General features: G+C 54.3%; 1 protein-coding gene across 1 annotated transcript in view; it reads left to right on the top strand.

Annotated features, from left to right (window-relative positions):
* Nucleotides 1-21,595, top strand: part of GTF2IRD1 (GTF2I repeat domain containing 1) — a 79,056-nt gene that overhangs the window by 34,798 nt on the left and 22,663 nt on the right. Inside the window, 4 exon segments of the mRNA XM_023753460.1 lie at nucleotides 4,670-4,719; nucleotides 6,356-6,439; nucleotides 10,278-10,461; nucleotides 11,003-11,031. Coding sequence (XP_023609228.1) covers nucleotides 4,670-4,719; nucleotides 6,356-6,439; nucleotides 10,278-10,461; nucleotides 11,003-11,031 — 347 coding nt within the window.

The raw sequence follows: 21,595 nt of genomic DNA, 5'->3' as shown, positions 1-21,595 counted from the left end.
ATCCATGTGAACCGACTTTTCTTGCTGTTCACCTGCAGAAGCAGTCTCTCCCCTGTGCTCCTAAGCAGTTTGGTTTTCTAATTTATGGATTTTAGAGAGAGAGAGGAAGGAAGGGAAAGAGAGAGTGGGAGACACAGAGAGAGAGAGAAACATTTCTTTGTTGTTCCACTTATCTATGCATTCATTGGTTGGTTCTTGTATGTGCCCTGACCCAGGGATAGAACCCACAATCTTGGCATATTGGGACGATACTCTAACCAACCAAGCTACCCAACCAGGGCACCTGAGCATTGTTTAATGCTATTTTATATTGAGAAATGCGTGAGGCTGGCGGCTCTGTGGCAGTGAGAGGTGGTCTCCTGGGTCTTAGTCGTTACTCCCAGTGACCTTCAGCGGGGTCCTTGGGGTGTTACATGGGGTGCACTGTGCCACTTCAGGGGATAGCAGTAGAGGTCAAAGCTTAGCAAAGAACCTGGCACTCTAAGAACTCAGTCAATGTGGGTTTGGTGGGGTTTTTTTAAATGTCAGGCTGATTGAGGTTTAATTTACATTCAGTAACATTCGCCTTTTTTAAATGTACAACTCTTTGACCTTAGACAAACTAAGTCTCATAAACCACTACCACAATCAAGGTACAAAGCAGTTTCCAAAAACTTTCTGCGCCCCCTTTGTTGGCAGCCCTGACCCCCTGGCAGCCACTGGTCAGCGTTCCACTATCATTTTGCCTTTTCGAGAATGTCATGTAAATGGAGTGAGAGTGTGCAGCCTTTGGCGTCGGCTTCCTTCACTTAGCTTCTGAGATGTATCTATGGGGTTACCTGTATGAGGAGTCCATTTCTTTAACAATATAGCCATTTTATTTTATTTATTTATTTTTAATCCTCACCTGAGGGTATGTATTTTATTGATTTTTAGAGAGAGAGAAAAGGGGGAAGAGAGAGAAACATCCATGTGAGAGAGACAGAGAGAGAGAGTGCCTCCTGCAACCGCCCCAACCAGGGATCAAATCTGCAACCTAGGTATGTGCCCTAGGAATCGAACACGCAACCTTTTGGCGTACAGGATGAGGCTCTAAGTGACTGAGCCACCTGGCCAGGGCAAAAATGTAGCAGTTTTTAAAAGTGACTTTAATTCCAGTTTCCTGAAAGGCAAGTGAAGAAAGTGATTCCAGGGGGAGAGTGATTAACCTCATCCAGTGCAACAGGTGGGGTGAGGGGATGAAAGACTGGGATAGTTTTAAGAGATGATTGGAGGAGAGAGATTGAGCACTCAAGTATCTTTATTATAGCATTCCTCATTTTAAAAATTAGCACAAATACTATTGGGACAATTAAGTGAAAAATAGCCACTTCTCATTAATCTTACTTATAAAAAGGATACATTTGGGAGGTGAGATTCTAGAATTAGATAGAAGTGTGGCTACATAAATAACTTTGTGAATATAGTAAAAACCACTGGCACGCTTTAAAAGTGAATTTTATGTTATGTGAAATACATCTTAATAGATATACATATATGCGCACATACTTATGTATGTATATATGAATATTAGTTTGAATATATGAATATTAGTTTGCTGGGGCTGCCATAATAAAGTATTACAGTCTAGGTGGCTTAAACAACATCAATTTATTTCTCTCAATTCTGGAGACTAGAAGTTCAAGATCAAGGTGTTGGCAGGGTTAGTTTGTCCTGAGGCCTCTCTCCTTGGCTCGCAGATAGATGGCCACCTCCTCGCTGGGTCTTCAGGTGGTCTTTTCTCTGTACACACGCGTCCCTGGTACCTCTCTCTGCAAGATCTAATCTCCTCTCCTTTCAAGGGCACCGGTCAGAATGTCCTCATTTAAATTTAATCACCTCTTTAAAAACAGTTTTCCAATAGTCACATTCTGAAGTACTGAGAGTTAGGACTTCAACATATGAAGTTTGGGGAGACACAATTCAGCCCATATGTGTGTGTGTGTGTGTGTGTGTGTGTGTGTGTACACATACATACATACATATACATACTAGAAGCCCAGCGTGTGAAATCGCATGGCCCCGCCCACCCATGTGCCTTGCTGTGCTCACAGCCCCGCCCACCCACGCCAGTCTTTGGTCATTACGGGGTTAGGGCCACAGGACTTTTATAATATAGATATGTTTATATAAATGAGAAATTATCACCTGCAGGAGACATCACTAATTGATTGACACTTTCTGACACTTCCTGAACCTGACCTCCACAGCCTTCTAAGCAATACTCCACGCAACCACTACCTAGTAATTAGAGTTGGCACAAAAATCAAATTAAACTTTCTAAACCTTTTGTCAAAAAACATTATTAACCCAGATCCTTGAACTTGTATGCAAATTTTTGTATTCTTCTGTGCATTTTTCTGGAGAAACAGTCCCTTGCTTTTATCAAATTCTCCAAAGTTTACAAACCCTTTAGAAATGTAAAGCTATGGGTGGAGTCTCTCGGTGGGAGACTGAGGCCCAGGGAAGCGGTGGGGGGAGGTTCTGTCTGAATGTAGTGCTGCGGTCCAGGGTGCAGTTCTGATGCTGACCACCGAGTTAGCAGGTATCACAGGGTCAGGGCACAGACCCCAGCAAGACAAGAGCATCCCCACTTCAGACACCAGCCACAAGTCCAAGGGGCCCTGGGCCACCTACACTTCTGAGTAACTGGCTTCCCATGACTCCCCCAGGTTCAATAATTAGCTAGAACAACTCACAGAATTCAGGGGAGGCTGTAGTATGATCGCAGTTTTAAATAGAGGATACAAGTCAGGACCAGCCCATTGAAGAGACACAAAGGGTGAGGTCTGGGAGGGCACTGGGCACAGAGCTTCCTCCACACCCTCTACCATGAAATCAGGGCATGGCACGCTCTCAGCACATCGATTTATTAACCAGGCCTCTGCCCCGAGCTTCAGTGCCCACAGTGTGTACTGGGAGGCATTATGTAGGCTTGGTTGTCTCCAGCCTCCCCCACCCCCATGAGAAGTCAGGAGGTTGAGCTGATGTCAGGTGGCTGGTAGCCCCAGCCCTTTAATCACATGCTTGCTCTTCCTGAATCCTGAGTCAGCTTATTAGCATAAACATAGGTGTGATCCCAGAGGCTCACCATGAATAACAGACACTCCTGTCATTCCAGAAATTCCAAAGATTTAGAGGTTCTCTCCCGGGAACTTGGGACAAGGACCAGACTAACTCTCACACAGCACTGACTCTCAATGCCCCATTTTCAGTGCAGCCTGGTCCAGCTAGCGCGGGCCTGCCCGGGTGGTGGGGGTCTGGGGTCTGTGGCAGCCTGAGGGTGCTGGGGAGGCCGGCCGGCCAGAGGAGAGCTGAGGGCCTAGAGGAGTGGGACAGGTAACAGACAGCCACTTCAAACCTCCCGAAGGGAAGGAAGGGATGCAGACCAGGGTCTAGTGTGAGGAGGGGTCTGTGGGGAGGCCGCCCACAAAGGTGATGAGCTCTCCGTCACAGAGGCGGCCGAGCAGCGACACAGAGACCCTGCCTGGGAGCGAGGCCAGACTCTCAGGGCACTCTGCCCCCAGGTCAGGCGGCCAGCGGATGAGGACTTGATGCCTGTCCTGGCAGCAGGCGTCGGCATTAGCTCAGTCCCTGGCACAGGGCTGGGCTCCTGGGGCCCGGAAGGGAGGAGGCACAGCCTGCCTTGGCCCACAGTCTCGGGAGCTGGGAAAGGCCTCAGACTGTATTCACATCCCCCACCACCACCTCTTCCCTTCTCCTCATGGGGAGACTGGGGCTCAGAAGGTAGAATGCTGTCCCCACAGTCACCTAGGGGGGTCAGGAGCAGGACCCCCGACGCCCAGGCCAAAGTAACTTCCACAGTCCGGCGTTGTCTCCCAGACTTGGATTTGTAAGGCCTACTCCCCTCTGTCTGAGCCAGGACAGGGTTACTCTCTCATTTCATATGAGAAAACAGAGGTCTGTGTGGGGAGGGGGTGTCCCTCAGCTGGAGAGGCTGCAGTGGGGGGGAGAGGGGCACTTTATTTGCACTCTGCCCCGGAGCTGTGGGGTCTTGGGCATGTTACTAACCTTCCCGATGCCTCAGTCTCTTGGCCCTGAGAATGGGATGATGGAAGCAGTGCCTGCTTCCCTACCTCATGTCTGGGAAGGGCTTTGTGGAGTCTGTGTAGATGCAGACATCAGTGGAAAACGGCCTGGTCCCCGAGGCCCCTGACTCCAAAGTGAAATGGCAGCTCTCGGGTTTCAGCCAGAAACTCGGGCCTTCCTTATGCCTCCGAGAACTTGCCCCATAGTCATCCCCGGTGGCTCCTACACTTACAGCCGGTTCTCTGGGGACTCCCCAGACCCTGTGCTCTGACCCTGGATAGCAGCAGTCAGGCAGCGTCCTGGAACTGAGAGGAAGGGGGCCCCACCAGGTTAGGACCAGGCTGGTCTCACTCCCGCCTGAATCCTCAGAGCCCGGCGCAGACGCACTCGCACATGCACACGCGCACACACACACCCGGCCCAGATCTCACACATGGATCAGCAGGACAACTGCAAGAAGGGCAGGGACCCCAGACCTGGACTGTCCAAAGGCAGAAGAGCCCATTGCACAGATGTGTAGACTGAGGCTCAGAGGGGCGGTCTGTGCAGGATGAAGGAGGCTTGGAGGGACCTTGGTGATAGCCCCACTTGTATTTTCCAGGCCTGAGCTGCTCACCGAAGGAGTCAAAGAGCCCATCACGGACAGCCAAGGTACCCTGCACAGGGTCATGGGCTAAGGTGCGGGCTGGGCGTGGGAGGGGTCCCAGGCTTCTGCCACCACCCCTCCTGCTTCCTCTGTCCTCCCCTGACATTCCCCAACTGCCCTCCCCATCGGGTTTGCTCCATCTTTATCCCTGGGTCTCAGGAGCTAGCTGCCTGCTCACCCTGGCTTCTCCCCTCCCCTCCCCCCCCTCGCCCCCAGAGAGGGATTCAGGGAACCTTTTTGTGGACAGGAACCTGAAGAGACAGGGCTTTCAAGGTAAGGTTGCAGCTCAGGAATGGGGTCCACTGTCCCAGCACCATGACCTTGACCTGGCTTGGGTGTGGAGGCCCACTCTAGGGGTGGGGCTGATACAACCTCAGGGCCTGGGGGCCTGGGTAAGGTGGGCTGGCAGTGGGGATGGGCTGTAGCCTGCCAGCTTTGAGTGAGAGACTCCACGGGGGTTTTGGGGTGTGTGGGCGGGGGGGCGTCCACAGGGTGCAGGAGCCGCCCACTATCCACCTGGGAAGTCAGCTGCCCTGCCCACTCTATATTAGGCAGTCAGCCTTGCTCTTATGCTTGGAAGTCAGAGGAGGGGGTGTCGCAAGGGCAAGGAGGGCTCCTCTCTCTAGAGAAGGGGAGCTGTGGCTGAGCCAAGAAGGGATGGGAGGAGGTGAGTGTGGAGGGAGAGGAAGCATGAAGAGTGGACTATACCTGAGAAACAGAAACCGACCGGCCAGGCTCTGAGGGGGAGGCTCTGCCCCTCCCATCTGTGGGGGTGCAGTGTCACTTCTCAGCTTTTCAGTTGAGATCAAGTGTAGCGTCAGTGGGGGGACAGGGAACCACCGTCGAAGTGCCTATTGGGGAGCCCTAGAGGTGGCTGTGAGTGAGTGGGCATTTCCTAGGTGGGCCCTAGGTGGTCGCTGTGGCTCTGAGGAGAAAACGGGTCAGCGAGACCAGTGGCAGGAGGGCCAGCCCCGGAGGTGGGGGAGCCCTAGAGATAGGACCCAGACCCCAGAGGGGTGGCTGCTCACTGCCGTCTCTCACTCCTTCCCCGGCAGCAGGAACTTTGTGATGAGGGGAGTGGAGTCTCTCACCGCACCCCAAGGCTCCTCCTACCCAGTCCTCCTAGTGGGCTGGGGTCCAGATCCACTCCCTCACTTTCCCTTCTCATGAGGCCCATCAGGGGTCCCCCTGGCACATGCTGGCATACAGGCCCCTTAACACACACCCTTGGGGTGAGTGAGTGACCACTGAGAGCTGCTGGGCCGGCTCCCTGTCCCTCGGGGGGCCGCCCAGTCACCTGAGCTCGCGTGTCCCTGCTCTGAGCCCACCGTGGCGCAGGTGGTGCAGGAACCAGGCCTCTTCATGGTGTCTCCCCCTCCAGGCTTGTTTATCACTGTGGTGGTTTTCAAATGTCAACAATTAACTCAATTTCCGACTCATTGCTGTTGTTGTAACAGTGTGCGTCCTTCCGGAAAAACACGCATCTCTGTTGAGATGTTAGCTCTGAAGGACCCGAGGGGCCCGCTCCAAGGATCTGGTAATTGCCAGAGAAGGAGGGCCCATAATTAGAAAATCATATTCCTTAAAAGTCACTAAGTGCCTTTTAACAGCCCCAATCCATAATTGTTCTTCACTTTGCAGAAAATTATGATGCCAGACTCTCCCGGATCGACATTGCCAACACGCTGAGGGAGCAAGTCCAGGATCTGTTCAATAAGAAATACGGTGAGCCCGGGCGCCGGGTGGAGGGAAGCGGGCAGGGTGGGAAGAGGCCGGCGTTTCCCAGGCCCATCGTGGTCACCTCTGGGAAAACCATTCATCCGCTTATAAATATTGCTGGAGCAGTTACCGTGTACCAGGCCCTGGAGATGCAGCAGTGAAGGAAACGCACAGTCCCTCCCCTCACGGGCCCCATAGATCAGGGAAAAGAGAGACATTCAGCAACTACACAGAACCCAATAGCAAGGTGGAATTCACAGGAAATGAGCAGGCTGTTCCAGAGAGAATAGCTTGGGTGCTTACCTTAAGTCGGGGGCCAAGGAGAGCCTCTTTGAAGAAAGAACTGAAGGATAGTTAAGGAGTTAAGCAAAGTGTGAAGGAGGGACATTCCAGCTGAGATAATGGTGTGTGCAAAGGCCCTGAGGCTTGTCCTCAGAAGGGGAGGGTGCTGGGAGGTGGAGGTGGAGGTGGAGGTGGAGGTGGAGGTGGAGGGAGGAGAGACCCCATGGAGCTGGCCAGGAAGCAGAGCTGATCATGGTATCGGCTTTGTATTTTGTTGGGAAGAGTGAAGGAACGAGCCACTTTGCGCTTTTGAAGTATCTTCCTGGTCTCTGTGAAGAAAGTGAATGGGTGCAGGAGGGCGAGGGGTGGGTGGTAGCTCAGAGGTGGAGTGGGAGTCCAGGCCAGAGTGATGCTCTTGGGCGGGGCCCTGGCCTTGGTACTGGAGGAAAGTGGGTGGAGCTAAGATGTGCTCAGAGAGAGAATCCCTGGTGTTGAACTGGCAGGGAGCGGGGAGGCCTCTAGTTGAGTCCTGGCTTGAGGAATCAGTGAAGATGCTCAAGTAACAAAAACAAACTAAAACTGTCTTGAACAATAAAGGGGCTTAAACAACAAGACTATTTATTATCTCTCATTAGCGTCAGTGAGTCAACTCACTCAGGGTCTCTCCCAAGGTTGCAGTCAGAGGTGGCCGGGACTGGGATCACCTGGACAGCTTCCCGCTAACGTGTCTGCTCCCCGGGCTGGGGAACCTGCTGGTGCTGGAACAGCTGGGCCCCTCGGCATCTCTCAGTTTCTATGAGATCCCTTCACGGGGGCTTTCCAGCATAGTGACTCCAGGGTAGCTAGAGTCCTACTTGTCAGCCAGGGCTGCTGAGGCACCATCCTGAGAGAGAGCCAGGTGGAAGCTGTGTTGCCTTTTATGACCCAGCCTCAGAGGTGGTGCAGCGTCACCTCTGTTGTCCTGTACAGGTTGAGGCAGTTACGAAGCCCCATCCCCAGTTCTCTGTGGGGGAGTGTAGAGGTTACACTGTAAGAGGAGCATGTGGGGTGGGAGGAATCGGTGCAGCTATCTTTGGACAGTACAGTCAGCCAAAACTCATAACATGGGAGGTCCAGCAGAGGGATGGCCTTCAGGGTCAGCTGGATCCAGCAGCCCAGGAATACCCTTGGTGTCTTCCCACAGTGTCAGCAGCATCTCAGAATGGCCGCAGCGGGTTCAGACACCCCATCTGCACAGCCTGGAAGGAAGGAGAGGGCTGGCTCTTCCATAGGCTTTCCCAAGAGAGCCAGGTTGTTTCTTTCCCAGAATTCCCTGAGCTCTCCTCTTGTTTCCCATTGGTCCCTACTGAGTCCTATGTCCATTCCTTACCCAGTCTCTGTGGCAGGGAAACGCCACATGCTCGTTGGGTACCTGGATCTGTCACCATGATGGGTGAGGGGGAGTGGATAGAGCACATGGCACACCAGAGACAGGTGGATACCCACCTGTCAGGGAGAAGGGGCAGTGCCATCGCTGAGGGGAGGAGTTAGGGAGGAAGTAATGGGTTCCATTTGGGACGTTAAGTTTGAGGAGTGAGTGGAGAGGAAGTCTGCTGTTCAGAAGGGTATCTGGATTGGAACCAGAAATTAGGTCATGGGCCCTGGCTGCTGTGGCTCAGTGGGTTGAGCATCGTCCCATACACCGAGAGATCACCGGTTTGATTCCCAGTCAGGGCACATGCCTAGGTTGCGGTCTCCATCCCCAGTAGCGGGTGTGCAGAATGCAGCCAGTTATTGTTTCTCTCTCCCTCCCCCTCTCTAAAATCAATAAAAGCATATTTTTAAAAAGAAGAAGAAAGAAAAGAGTGTTTAAGGACACGTGTCTTTAAAAAAAAATTAGGGCATGAGCATAGAGGAGACACGACAAGGGGTGCAAAAGGGGCAAAAGAGGACCCAGATTGAAGGCCAAGAGGGCTGTGTTTAGAAGTCAGGTCCAGGAGGAGGGGGAGTGGCCAGAACGAGGGAGACCAGGGAAGTGCGGGGTCATGGACACCCAGGAGAAGGCCTCAAGGAGGAAGCGGGCATCTGTGTTGGATTTTGCCAAAAGAGGCAAGTGTCTACAGGGTTTGCAACATGGAGGCCATCGGTCATTGTGGCAAGAGCCGTTTTGGAGGCGAGAGAAGTGGGGATGGCAGTGTTCCCACTCGTGGGTTATGGGTATAAATTTTCCTCTCTGTCTGAATTTTTTTATTTCAAAAAGGATCTCTTTGTAATAGCCTATAAACTAGTGAGCAACAACATCAAGACGAAGGAGTAAAAGTAGACTGGACATCCATAGAGATAGAAAGTAGATTAGTGGCTGCCAGGGCCTGGGGAGAGGGGCCAAGGGGAGTGACTGCTAATGGGCATGGGACTTCTTTCTGGAGCGATGAAAATGTTCTGGAATTAGATAGTAGAGATAATTTCACAACCTCATGAGTATATTAAAAACCACTGGATGGTACACTTCAAAATGGTACATTTCATGGTGTGTGAATTCCGTCTCGATTGAATAAAACGAAACAGGCTGAAGCCGTGGCCCAAATCCAGGGGTGACATGAAGACTTGCTAGCGGCAGGACACACATCAGGCTCTGAGTTTCCTAGGCGTCCGAGCAGAAAGGGAAATGAGGCAAGTTCTGGCATTCTCAGTGTCCGTGAGATAAGAGCTAGTTTATTGCACACAGACAGTTCAGCTGTTCTTTCTAGTGTCTGCATGGGGCCTCCTGTGGCACTGAGGATGGTGCTCTCAGCCAGCCCCTCAGGAGGGCCGCCGTGAGCTCAGACCACCCGCGTGGGTCTCCAGCTGGACCCCATCTAAGGCTGGGAGAGCCATGAACGTTCAAGTCAGCCTCGCAGCATCCAGGGCTGCGGTGCCTGCACCTGGTCCGTGGTCCCCGTGGGCAAGAACCATGGAGGACCAGCCGGGCAGTTCCACCTCCTCAGCCCAGGACTGCCCCTAGGCCTGCTGTCAGACAAAGCACCGTTCCTGGGATGGGAATGCCACAGCCCTGCACAGAGGCCTGCTGACAGGAAGGAGACCAATGCTCAGATGTGGGAAGAGGGCCCCGAGGTCTGAGCTGCGCCCTGGCTGGCCTCAAGCTGCTCTCCTTGCCCCCAAATGCCATCTGCCCTCTCGGGCCAGGCCAGTCCTGAACCAGGGGGAGGCAGAGCCCTGGAGCTGATGGAGGGTCAGGCATTGTGGGAAGGGCAGCTGTGCCCACAAGGTACATCCTCTAGGTGGGCCTTCAGATTCGCAGGGGCGGATGCTGAGAAATATTAGCCACTGCCCTCTCCCCCAGCAGCCGTAGCTACACGTCCCCTTCCCGCTCCTCAGCCCAGGCACAGACTCACACACCTGACCCCCGAAGCCTCCTGCACAACACACCCCCTCACTCCCAGTCCCCCACTGATGGTGCCTTTCCCTGGTACTAAATGACAGGTTTCTTTCGCACTCGTGCACGAAGCCCCCACACACACCTCCCGTCCTCACACCAGCGGTGCCTCTGGCTCCTAATGACGCTTCCTCCGTCCGTCATCCACAGGGGAAGCCTTGGGCATCAAGTACCCGGTCCAGGTCCCCTACAAGCGCATCAAGAGTAACCCCGGCTCGGTGATCATTGAGGGGCTGCCCCCGGGAATCCCGTTCCGAAAGCCCTGCACCTTTGGTTCCCAAAACCTGGAGAGAATCCTCGCGGTGGCTGACAAGATCAAGTTCACAGTCACCAGGTACTGGGGGAAGAGGCTGGGTGAGGAGGCAATGGTAGCGTGGGTGGGGGCTTGCACAGGGGACCCTTGGCCTTTCCTCCGGTTCGTCCTGCCCTCCCTGCAGGACGGTGCAGTTGTCCCAATGTCAACCTGGGTACTGGGGGCAGGGGGGTGGGCTGCAGGCCAGCCGGGGTGCAGAGGGCCCCCAGAAGTGAGACCAGCCACCACATCATAACCGCTGTAGCAGGCACGGCCTTCATGGGTACCTTCTACCTGCCCACAGCACCTGCCCACTGCACTCCTAGCCCCTGGGCGAGGCATCAGGCCCACCTCAGAGGGGAGGAAAAGGGACAGCTTGTTTGCCCAAGGTCACAGCCATCCCGGGCAGAGCCCGCAGGAGACCCCGGTCACCGTCTTCTGCGCAGTGTCCCGTGCGCACGAATCACTGCCCATCTTGTTAAAGTGGCAGATTCTGATGCAGTAGGTCTTGGATGTGCCCCAAACATTTCTAATGAGCTCCCAGCCCCTCCCCCTGACACTCCCCTCTCTGCTTCTCTTCCAGGCCTTTCCAAGGACTCATCCCAAAGCCTGGTAAGAGGCATCGGCTGGCGGGGGAGCTGCTTGGCATGGGGGGCCGGCCATGGTGCTGGGGGCCAGAGGCTGGAGCCAAGCTAACTGTGGGACACAGGGTGTGGGGCCCTGAAGCAGGAGCCAGGCCCCTGCCCTTCTGTTCTCCCACCTCCCCTGGGCACCATCCCAGGAGGCAGGAGGAAGGCCAAGCTGGAACCTGAGGCAGAGGAAGAGGTCGTGGGTGGCACCTGTCACTTTTAAGCTTTGCCCAGCCAGGGTTCCGGAGGAAGGGCTGGGTCCGCGCCCCTCACTCCTCTGGTTGAAGGGCCCTGGGTGCCTTTGGTGAGTAGCTGAGGTTGGTGGCAGGTGGGTTTCTAACCTCGGAGGGCTTGGCAGTAAGATGTAAGGGGCGCCCACCCAGCCTCAGATGGTAAAATGCCCTCCTGACCCCTTTCAAGGCATCCAGCCCCTCCACCTCCCCCGTGGCTGTGTCCTGCACCTCCCAAACGCTTAATGAGCAGAGGCTGTCCCTGTGGGGGCAACATGGCCGCCCGGCGAGCACTCCGGGCTGGCCAGGGCCTGTGTATGGAGAGACGGGGGAGCCCTGCCATCTCGCCCCACACCGTGCCCGCCCCAGAAGCCACTGCGGGTGTGAACACCAGCCGGCCTGTGTCCCTGGGGAGGCTGCCAGGCTGTGCTGGGAATGGGTGAGCCACCACAGCAGGCCCACGTCAGAGGGAGCCTGCCGCCCGGGAGCCTGCCGCCCGGGAGTCTGGTTCACGGTCCTGGACACAGTGCCTGGCTCCCACCTGCGTGGCCTTGGCCCCTGCTCCCGGGAGCTGTTCACTCCCTGCGCCCAGGCCTGGCCTGGCGGGCTTCTGGGGAAGGGTCAGGAGGCCATCGAACTGGAGGGGGCAAGACTTCCTGAGGGTGTGGTGATGTGGCAGCCGCTGCCAGGCTGCAGGGACCCCCCAGGAGGGGAAGCGGGGGTGGGGGTGACTGGGGAAGGTTTCCTGGAAAGGAAGGCTCCAGTTGGGCCTCGGGAGAAGCCGGGACTCGGAGAGGAGAGGGAAAGGAGGCGTTTGGTCGGTAAGCAGCAGGGATCCGAGGCCCACCCTGTCCCTGAGCTCTCGGAGATGGGAAAACGGCAAGATGATGTTACTGAGATGGAGATGGTGGAAGTAGTAGTAAAATGCAGCCGCGGTGGCCCTGACCAGATGATTGGGTGTCAGACCCGTCTCATGTGGGCTCATCTTACACACGTTTCCAAGGCCCTCCTAGGGCCTGCTGTGTTCTAGGCTCTAGGGTTTCAGCGAAGAACACGGAGGCATCACGTTGACTCCTCGGGCCGATGAGTTAGGTGCGAGAGCCAGACTCAGGGGAAGCAGAGCTCAGGGTTTCAGCGATGTGCCGCCTCACGCGCCGAGCGGGTGGCCTTAGGCCCATCCTCTTGGAGAGGTGAACCCGGGGCCCCCTGATTCAGACGCCCACGGGGGAATGGTTCCCCTGGAAGCAGGCTGGGGACGGCAGGGCAGGCACATGAATGCTCAAATGCTCATGAGAACATAGGCCTGTGGACTTGCACAGCTCCCTTCTCTTTTTAAGCTTTTTTAAAAATATATATATATATATTTTTATTGATTTCAGAGAGGAAGGGAGAAGGAGAGAGATAGAAACATCAATGCTGAGAGAATCATTGATCAGCTGCCTCCTGTACACTCCCTACTAGGGATCAAGCTCTCAACCCAGGCATGTGCCCTGACCGGGAATTGAACCCTGACCTCCTGGTTCATAGGTCGACACTCAACCACTGACCCACACCGGCTGGGCACACAGCTCTCTTCTCATTGGCCCTGGGAACCAGAACACACCTTCCCTGGCATCACCAGCCCATCCCCTCCCCCTCCCGGCTGCCTGGCCCTCTGTGGACCTGCCTTGCTCCAGGACATGGTTGGCAGCCTGTGGTTCACTCGCCTGGCTTCAGTGCTGGTGCCCCTGAGTCAGCTTCCTGCCACTGCCTGCCCTGACTTGGGTTTCAGCCCAAGTTGGTGTCAGTGGTGTCAGTGCTGGGCCCGACCCCGTAAGCAGCAGCCAGAAGCATGGCCGAGCCTCCCTCTGCTGATGAAGACTAGAAGTGTAGTGAGGCACCCCTCGGCCTCCCCTCTGCTCCCAGCCCCTCCTCCCCAGAAGAAAGGGTCCCCTTGGAGGACTGAAAGGAGCGTGTACATTTTAAATGAGTTTGGAAAGCAGCAAAGAAAAGTCAAGACGCCTGATGTGTGCTGGGCTGTGAGGTCAGCGCTTTGCACTGGCACCTTTTTCTGCTCCCTGCTCACGGATGTTGGGAACGTCAGTGACTGGCCTGGGATGGGCCACCTGGAGTAGGGGAGCTTGGCTCCGAGCCGGCTCCCTGCGTTCTGCCAGGAGACCGTGGTCACAGGCAGGTGGTATGTAATTCAGAGCAGTCATCGCACAGTGGAATATCAGGCTTTAGAGAGAAATGCTTGGGGCAGAGGGTCAGCCAGCAGCCTTCACTCAGACCACAGCGCTCCTGGGTCCTTCCGCGGGTGACCGCTTTCACCGCCCGGAGCTTACCCTCCAAGTAGGAAAGCTTGCAGCTCATCTTGCTGTTGGAGCAGCTTCTTGAATCTCAGCCATCAACCCCGTCTCTGTGCCAGTCTGCCTGCCCACCTACCCATTGGCCTTCCCTTTGCCTCCTCTGTGTACAGAGAAAGGCCTTGGAAATACTTGATCGCCCACCTGGTGTGGGAGAAGATGGCAGGCTGCCTGGAAGAGGAGGTGGAAAAGTGGCCCTGGCCCCAGCCCTCAGGGATGGAACTGCCAGCACCTTTCCAGGCATTGGCACGCCAGCTCCAAGCCTACCCGTGCCACTTGTCATGCTGGGCTGGGAAGCTGTCCAGGCTCACAGGAGACCGAGGGCTCACTGTAGGTCATTGAGCGCTGGTCCTGCCCCAGAGAGGGCTGTTCCAAATCTCCCATGAGGAAATCTCTGAAGCCTGATACAGGCCAGCATTGGGGTGATGTTGGAGCAGGACCTCGGGTCTCGGGGGGAGGCGAACGTTAGCAGGTGCCCTGGGCACGTGGAGGAATAGCTGGGCAGCATGTCAGCCATGGGAAAGCACAGGCTGGTGTTCAGAGGGACCCAGTTCAAATCCCTGCACCCTTTACTAGCCATGTGACTGGGCTCATTCCTTCACATCCTGAGCCTGCACTTCTCGTCTGTAAGATGGAGATAGTCGTACCCGCTTCCCCAGGTGATCTGAATTGGACAGATGGTGGGCAGTGGTGGGTGAGCTCTGGAGGCCAGTTTCACCCTGCTGCCCCGGGGGGCTTTGTCCTGACACTCAAATGAGTACTTGTAAAGCCTTCAGCCCTGGACCTGCTGTGGGAAAGCGCTCAGCCAGTGGGGGTGGCAGTGACTATTATTCCAGAGCCTCTGGAAGGCTTCCTGGAGGGGGTAACATTGACCTGGGCCTTGGAGGTGAGCAGAACAGTGTGTGGTGCTGGCGCAGGGTTCAAAGGTGCCCAGGGGACGTGGCCAGGCCACCAGTAAGGGACGGAGCCCCTTCCGCTGGAGGGTGTGTGTGTCCTGACCAAGAGGCAGTCCTTACCCTGGCACAGTGGAGGCTTTGAGACTTTCTTTTCTCTTTCGTCATCTTCTAAAAATACGGAGTGAACCTTGGTCGGCTAATTCAGACGTGTATGATATGAACTTTCTCTTTTATTCTTCTAAAATTGAACTAGATTTCTACCAAAACCCACCGTTACATAGTGGCAGAAACTTAACCTGAGTCTCTTTAGGATCCCCTTTCCCTGGACTTGTGTCCAAGTTCCAGAGGATTTCATAGTGCCAAGCAGTGAGGAGCAGGGGCCCGTCAAGTCTTGAATGTCATGTGTCAACACTAACACTGGTACCCAGAAGATATCCATGGACAATTGTCCACCAGGTGATTGGAGAGACACCCCTTGTTCCTACCCATTGAGCACTGCCCACACCCCAAGGGCCTGGAACCTTCTATGAAGCCCACCTCTGCAGCCACTACCACACTGCAGAGGGTTGGCCGTGACTCGTGTTTGGGGAGGGCGGAAATGGGGTGCTGGGGGTGAGCCTTGGGAAGGAGGGGAGCTTCCCTAGGTAGGGAGGGACCCCTTGAAGGATGGCTCTCAGATTTTCCACGTCATTTGTTGAAGGCTCCCATAGAGGCCGTTCCTAACAGAAACATTCTGAGAAGATGAATCGTAAAGAAGAAAACTGTGCTTTGAAAATGAGTTGGTCATCAAATCTGGGGCTGGGACAGTGTGGCCTGGAACGGTGGGCTGGCCCAGAGTGGGGCGAGGGTATGGCCCATCCTGGGCCAGTTTTGTTCTGAGTCCAAAGAGAAGACCCCACAAGGCCATTAGCGTTGTCCCAACTGGGCACACATCTGCCCTCGGCCTGCGTTTCCCCACTGCTGTCTGGTAGCCTTTCCCGCTCGTGCTGCGTGGTGGTAGGCACCTGGCTAGAGAGAAAGACAGGCTGGGACTGAGCATGGGAGGGCTTTCAGGCCTCCAGTCAGGGGAGCTGGGGGCCAGCGGCTTCATGGGACCCCTGGGGAGTGGGCATTCAGGCTGGAGGAGCTGGGACGGCAGAGGGATGGATGGTAGGGCCGGGCCCCCCACTTATACTAGAGTGAGCTCTCGCCTAACCTCAAGGAGCCGAGGTAACGCAGGCCTGACCCCAGGAGCCCAAGCCAGTGAGGCCTGGAGAGGTACACAACAGTGGTAGCCCACCTGCCTGCAGTAACACTGAATTAAAGGAGGGAGACTGGGCCAGGGGCCAGAGGGGTGGGTGGCTAGGGACACAAATGGGTCATCTCTGTCCTCCCAGGCATCCAGCTCCCAGGAACAGATGTGCACCAGGGGCCACAGATCATTGGGCCCCTGGCAGGCACATGCACAGAGCACAGCAGGGTTGTTTGCTGGGGAAGGGACTCAGGGTGAATCTGGCATCACCCTCTGTACTCAAGTCCCAGTGACCTCTCTGAAACCCAGACGGGCTGGGACCGTGAAAACCTGGGACAGCAGGAAGCTGTCCGGGACGTGTTGGGCAGAAGCAGGGACTAAGGACGGAGGGGGCCTCTGCCCAGGTAACAGGAGTAGTAATAGCCACAGCACATTCTCCTAGCCCAGTGGTCAACAAACTGCGGCTCGCAAGCCATATGTGGCTCTTTGGCCCCTTGAGTGTGGCTCTTCCTGAGCTTTAGGAGTACCCTAGTTAAGTTAATAACAATGTACCTACCTATATAGTTTAAGTTTAAAAAATTTGGCTCTCAAAAGAAATTTCAATCATTGTACTGTTGATATTTGGCTCTGTTGACTAATGAGTTTGCCGACCACTGTCCTAGCCGGTCATCAAAACCTAAAGGGAATAGCAAATACACACCCATGCTAAAAAATCTGAAAATATAAACATCTAACTGGCCATGGCTGTTCATTGTTATGATGATACGTTTCTTCGAGATTTTTCCACAAGCTTATTAATTTTACATCTCCCTGTTCTTTCTCTGAAATTTACATACACACAAACTTAAAACATAAGTATTTTCCCATGTCTTTTTTGTTGTTTTTCTTTTTTGTTGTTGTTGTTGTTAATCCTCACAGGAAGATATTTTCCCTGTTGATTTTTAGAGAGGGAGGAAGGGGAAGAGGGAGAGAGAGACATCGAGACATCGATTGATTGCCTCCTGAATGTGCCCTTGACCGGGAATCAAACCTGCAACCCTTGTGTGCGCAGGCTGATGCTCTAACACTGGCTAGGGCCCCATATCTTTATTTTTATTTTAAAAAAATTTTTTTATTGATTTCAGAGAGGAAGGGAGAGGGAGAGAAGAACATCAATGATGAAAATCAATGATTGGCTGCCTCCTGCACACCCCCAGTGAGGATTCAGCCTGCAACCCAGGCATATGCCCTCACCGGGAATCGACCCCTGACCTCCTGGTTCATAGGTTGATGTCAACCACTGAGCCACACCCAGCTGGGCTGGCCTCAGGTCTTTAAAATTCTTTATAATATTCTCTCATTAAGCTGCATCATAGTTAACTATCCTGTCCGCCAACTGTGGACATTTAGGCACTCCTCACACTACGGACGCCTAATAGCCACATCATGCTCATGGTCTGTCAATTGCAAGGACTTCCCATACCAGCACAAGTGATCTATCCCCATAACTTGTCTTAAAGGAGGAAACTGAGACTCTGAGAGAGAAAGGAACCTGCTGGAGGTCACTCAGCATGCGCGCCCCCCCCCCCCCCTTCATCTTTCATCTACACTGGGTGGCTCTTTGCTGCCCCCCTCTGGCTGCCAGCATCTATAACATTGGTCCTACCTATCTAACCCTTAAGGCTCACAATCCTTTGGGTTCATTTATTTATACAACAGAAATTTATTGAGTATCTGCTCTGTGTCAAGCAAGATATAGAAATACAAAATATACAAAAATCTCCTTGTGGTGCTTATATTTTAGTGAGGGAGACAGGTAAATAAGGAGAGACAGTACTATTCAATAGTGACTGGTGCCATGGAGACAAATACCACAGAGATAGGACTGTGTTGAGAAGACAACAGATAAGAGTTAAAAAGAAGTGAGGATATAAGCCAGTGGTTCTCAACCTGTGGGTCGCGACCCCTTTGGCGGTCGAACGACCCTTTCACAGGGGTCGCCTAAGACCATCGGAAAACACATATATAATTACATATTGTCTTTGTGATGAATCACTCTGCTTTAATTGTGTTCAATTTGTAACAATGAAAATACATCCTGCATATCAGATATTTACATTACGATTCATAACAGTAGCAAAATTACAGTTATGAAGTAGCAACGAAAATAATGTTATGGTTGGGGGTCACTACAACATGAGGAACTGTGTTAAAGGGTCACGGCATTAGGAAGATTGAGAACCACTGGTATAAGCCAAGTAGAAATCCAGGTCAAAACATCCAGGGGGTGAGGCCAGTCAATGGAAGGCCCTGGGGCCCTGGACATATTTTGAAAGTAGAGCCGACAAGATTGCTGATACTGTGGGTGTGAGTGTGCGGAAAAGAGAGAGAGGACAAAGTTGACATTGTGGGGGAGGAACAAACTTTCCTCTGCCCTCGAGGTTCTTCTGGCTGGTCTAGTAATTAAATAGAGGTGAGACATATTAGCATGAGAATGAAACCACATTTAATACATACGTATGTGTGGGAACCCTGCCTACAGGAGAGTCAGAGGCCCCATGTGCCGGAGAGGTTCGGCATAGAGAGGGGGACTGAGGTGTGTAAGACATCCTGAGCCAGGGATGAGGTAATGCACCTTGGGGGCTTCAACAGGTCATTGCAGGAGGTAAGAGCCAACGTTTAGTCTGCACAAGTTTGCGCTGTCCTGTAGATGGGTCAAAAGAAGTTATTGCCTTTATCTTTTTTAAATACACTTTTATTGATTTCAGAGAGGAAAGGAGAGGGAGAGAGATAGAAACATCAATGATGAGAGAGAACCATTGATCGCTCCCTACTGGGGATAGAGCCCACAACCTGGGCATGTGCCCCTGACTGGAATCAAACCTGGGACCCTTCAGTCCCCAGGATGGCGCTCTATCCACTGAGCCAAACTGACTAGGGCAGAAGTAGTTGCCTTTAGCTCAAAACAATCTGCATACCACAGAAGCACATCGAGGGGGGACTCATTTTGAACCCTCAAAACATCAAGATTTTGTCCTGAACACCTGGAAAAGGATAGGGGGCAGAGTAGTGGGCAAGTTTAACCTCCAAGTAGACAGGCAGGTCAGGCAGTTGGATCCACAAATCCGGGAGGGTCCCGCTAGACATGTGCAGTCGGGAGCCCTTCTGTATTTCAGTTACGGGACTGGATCACAGTGAGGATGAGGACAGTCCAGTCTGAAGGGGTGCAAGGATGAGCCCTGGGCCCTCCAGCATTTAAGTGGAGAGAGAGATGGGTCACCTGGAAGCCAAGTGAAAAACGGTTGAAGATGAGTGATCACCTGGGCCCAATGCTGCTGAGAGGTCGAGTGCGTGAGACCTGGAACGGAACTGTGGGATTGAGCAACCCAGAGTCCCTGAGGCCTGGTTCAGGCTGGGCGGGAACCTTTGTGGAGTAGTGGGCTCAGGAAAGGAGAGAAGAGGAACGGAACTCACCAGGGACCGGTGACCTTTTAGAGACAGAAGAGCTGGAGAGGGAGCTGCGGGGTGAAATGGGAGGAGAGGGTTTTAGAGGTGGGAATAGCATCGGCATGACTTTATTTTCTAATATGTTTTTATTGAGTTTAGAGAGGAAGGGAGCGAGAGAAACACGCTGGGCTGCCTCCTCCATGTCCACTCCTGGGAATCCAGCCCTCACCCCAGGCATGTGTCCTGACCAGGAATTAAATCGGCGGCCTTTTGGAACCTGGGACGACGCTTAACCAACTGAGCCACACCGGCCAGGGCAACAGCATGATTTTAATGAAAGAAAAGAGTGATGTCGCAGAGAAGGTGGGAGGAATGGTGAAAGGAGGCTTCTCCCCCCAAGAAGCAGGTGGGCAGAAGAGCGAGTGCTGAGAGCTTGTGCAAGAGCCCCTCTGCTGACTCTTCAGAGGCGGGCAGGGGAAGGGTGGCCACCGGAGCAAGGGGCTGTAGGTTCCAATGGGGGTAAAAGAGCGTTGGAGTCAGGGCCCTGGAGGTGAGGGCTAGAAAGATGGGGAGGGAGGGAGGAGGTTGAGGCACCGAGAGCCAGGGGCATGAAATGCTAGTCTGCATGCAGGTTGATTTCCAGGAAATATGAGGGGAGCCGTGCTGTTTTCCTGAGCCCAGCCGCAGCTGTGTGAGTTCAGTACCAACCCTTCTCCCACCCCTGAGAACCAGCCGCATCTGGGGGTCAGGGCCGGGGAGCTGGGGAATTCCAGGCTGGGACAGCACCACAAAGGTAGGGAGCCATGAAAGGACCGCATCCAGCCTTTCTGAGCCTCTGGCATGCCAGGCTCTATGCCTTTCACACCAGCCTGTGAGGCAGCTGAGCACACTGAGGCGGAAAGAGGCAAAGTCATACCCAGGTCTGTGCTGTTGTGGGGCCTGAGCAGGGGGTGTTGGGCATTGGAGGAGGAGGGTTGCAAAAGAATGAGGCCCTGGCTGGTGTTGCTCGGTGGTTAGAGCGTCAGCCCACTGACCGAGGGGCTCGGGTTCAATTCTCTGTCAAGGGCACGTACCTGGATTGCAGGTTCCATCCCAGGGTACGTGAGGGAGGCAACCATCGATGCGACTCTCACATCGATGTTTCTCTCCTCCTCCCCTCCCTTCCACTCTCTCTAAAAATCAATAAAAAATATCCTCAGGTGAGGATTAACAACAAAAGAATGAAGCCAGGATTATAAAAGACCCTGACCCAAATCCTGGTGATTCAAGCTTTATTTTGTAACATTGGAGGCCTTTTCAGTCTGACATGATAGGATCTGCTTTGCATTATCCTACGGTTAACCTGGTAACTGCACACCCACCCACCTTAGGCCGATTACAGAAGGCTAAACTCCGCAGTGAGGTCGGGCCGTGGCGGCAGGACCCAGAGATGGTGGAGTTGGGTCTAGATGTAGCAGTAGGGTGTGAGAAGGGAGGGGGGAAGGTTCTGGAAGGATGATCGTGGTACTCAAGGCTTGGTCTGCAGGCCTAGGGGACACGCAGGGACACGTGAAGTTGGCAGGTCCTGAGTGGTGCTTAGAGCCGGCAGGGTGGCAATGGGGCTGGGCACGGTCGGGTATGAAGGTGGCAGAGGAGGGCCCAGGGTTGAGCCCAGATCCTGCGACCTCCAAGAGACCTTGGAGGAAAAGAGCCTTTGAAGGAACGGGGGAAGGTGGAGCCCAAGGAAAGGAAGTGGAGGGGTTTGCGGGTAAGAAGAGCTGAGTCCTGGGCAACACCAGAGGGATCAAAGAAGTAAAGACCGTTCTAGAACTATCCTCAAATAATGGTGGCTTTTTAAAAAGCCTTGGAAGGGAATTCCCTGTTGCTGGAAGGAAGCAAAGAGGCCGCTTCCCACAGGGCGCACTGCGGGAGAGGAGGGGCCGGCTCCAGTTGGTGCAGCTCCCGCCCCGCCTGGTGAGGATGGGAGGCGGAGCCCATGCCCTCAGAACCAGGGAGGGTGCAGAGTGAGGGGCCACCCCCCACCCACACCGCATTCCTTCCCTTTGCTGCTCAACTCCACGCTTCCCCACAGCTCCTCTCTGGTCTGGGAACCAAATGGTAACCAGTTACAGGCCCAGCTGCCCTGCCCCAGCTTCCTCTCCTTTCGTTCCCTCCACCCTGCCCACCCTGCCAGCGTGAGGGAACCCCCGGCTGAGCAGCCAGGCCGCCGCCCCCTGGGCACCCAGAGCAGGCGGCCGACTTCCTGTCTGACTCCAGCAAGTCAGGTTTGCCTGCCTGGGCTTCGGTTTCCCTGCGTGTTAATGGAAAGAGTCCCACAGCAGGGCCACCCTGGAGCACACAGCCAAGGCCAGGAGGGGGATGAATGGCCCGTCCGGAGCCGGAGGTGGCGAAGCGGGCTGGCCGGCCGGGCCAGAGCGTG

This window comes from Myotis lucifugus, unplaced genomic scaffold, assembly GCF_000147115.1.
Source record: "Myotis lucifugus unplaced genomic scaffold, Myoluc2.0 scaffold_45, whole genome shotgun sequence".
Classification (NCBI taxonomy): Eukaryota; Metazoa; Chordata; class Mammalia; order Chiroptera; family Vespertilionidae; genus Myotis; species Myotis lucifugus.
This window is presented reverse-complemented; position numbering and strand designations above follow the sequence as displayed.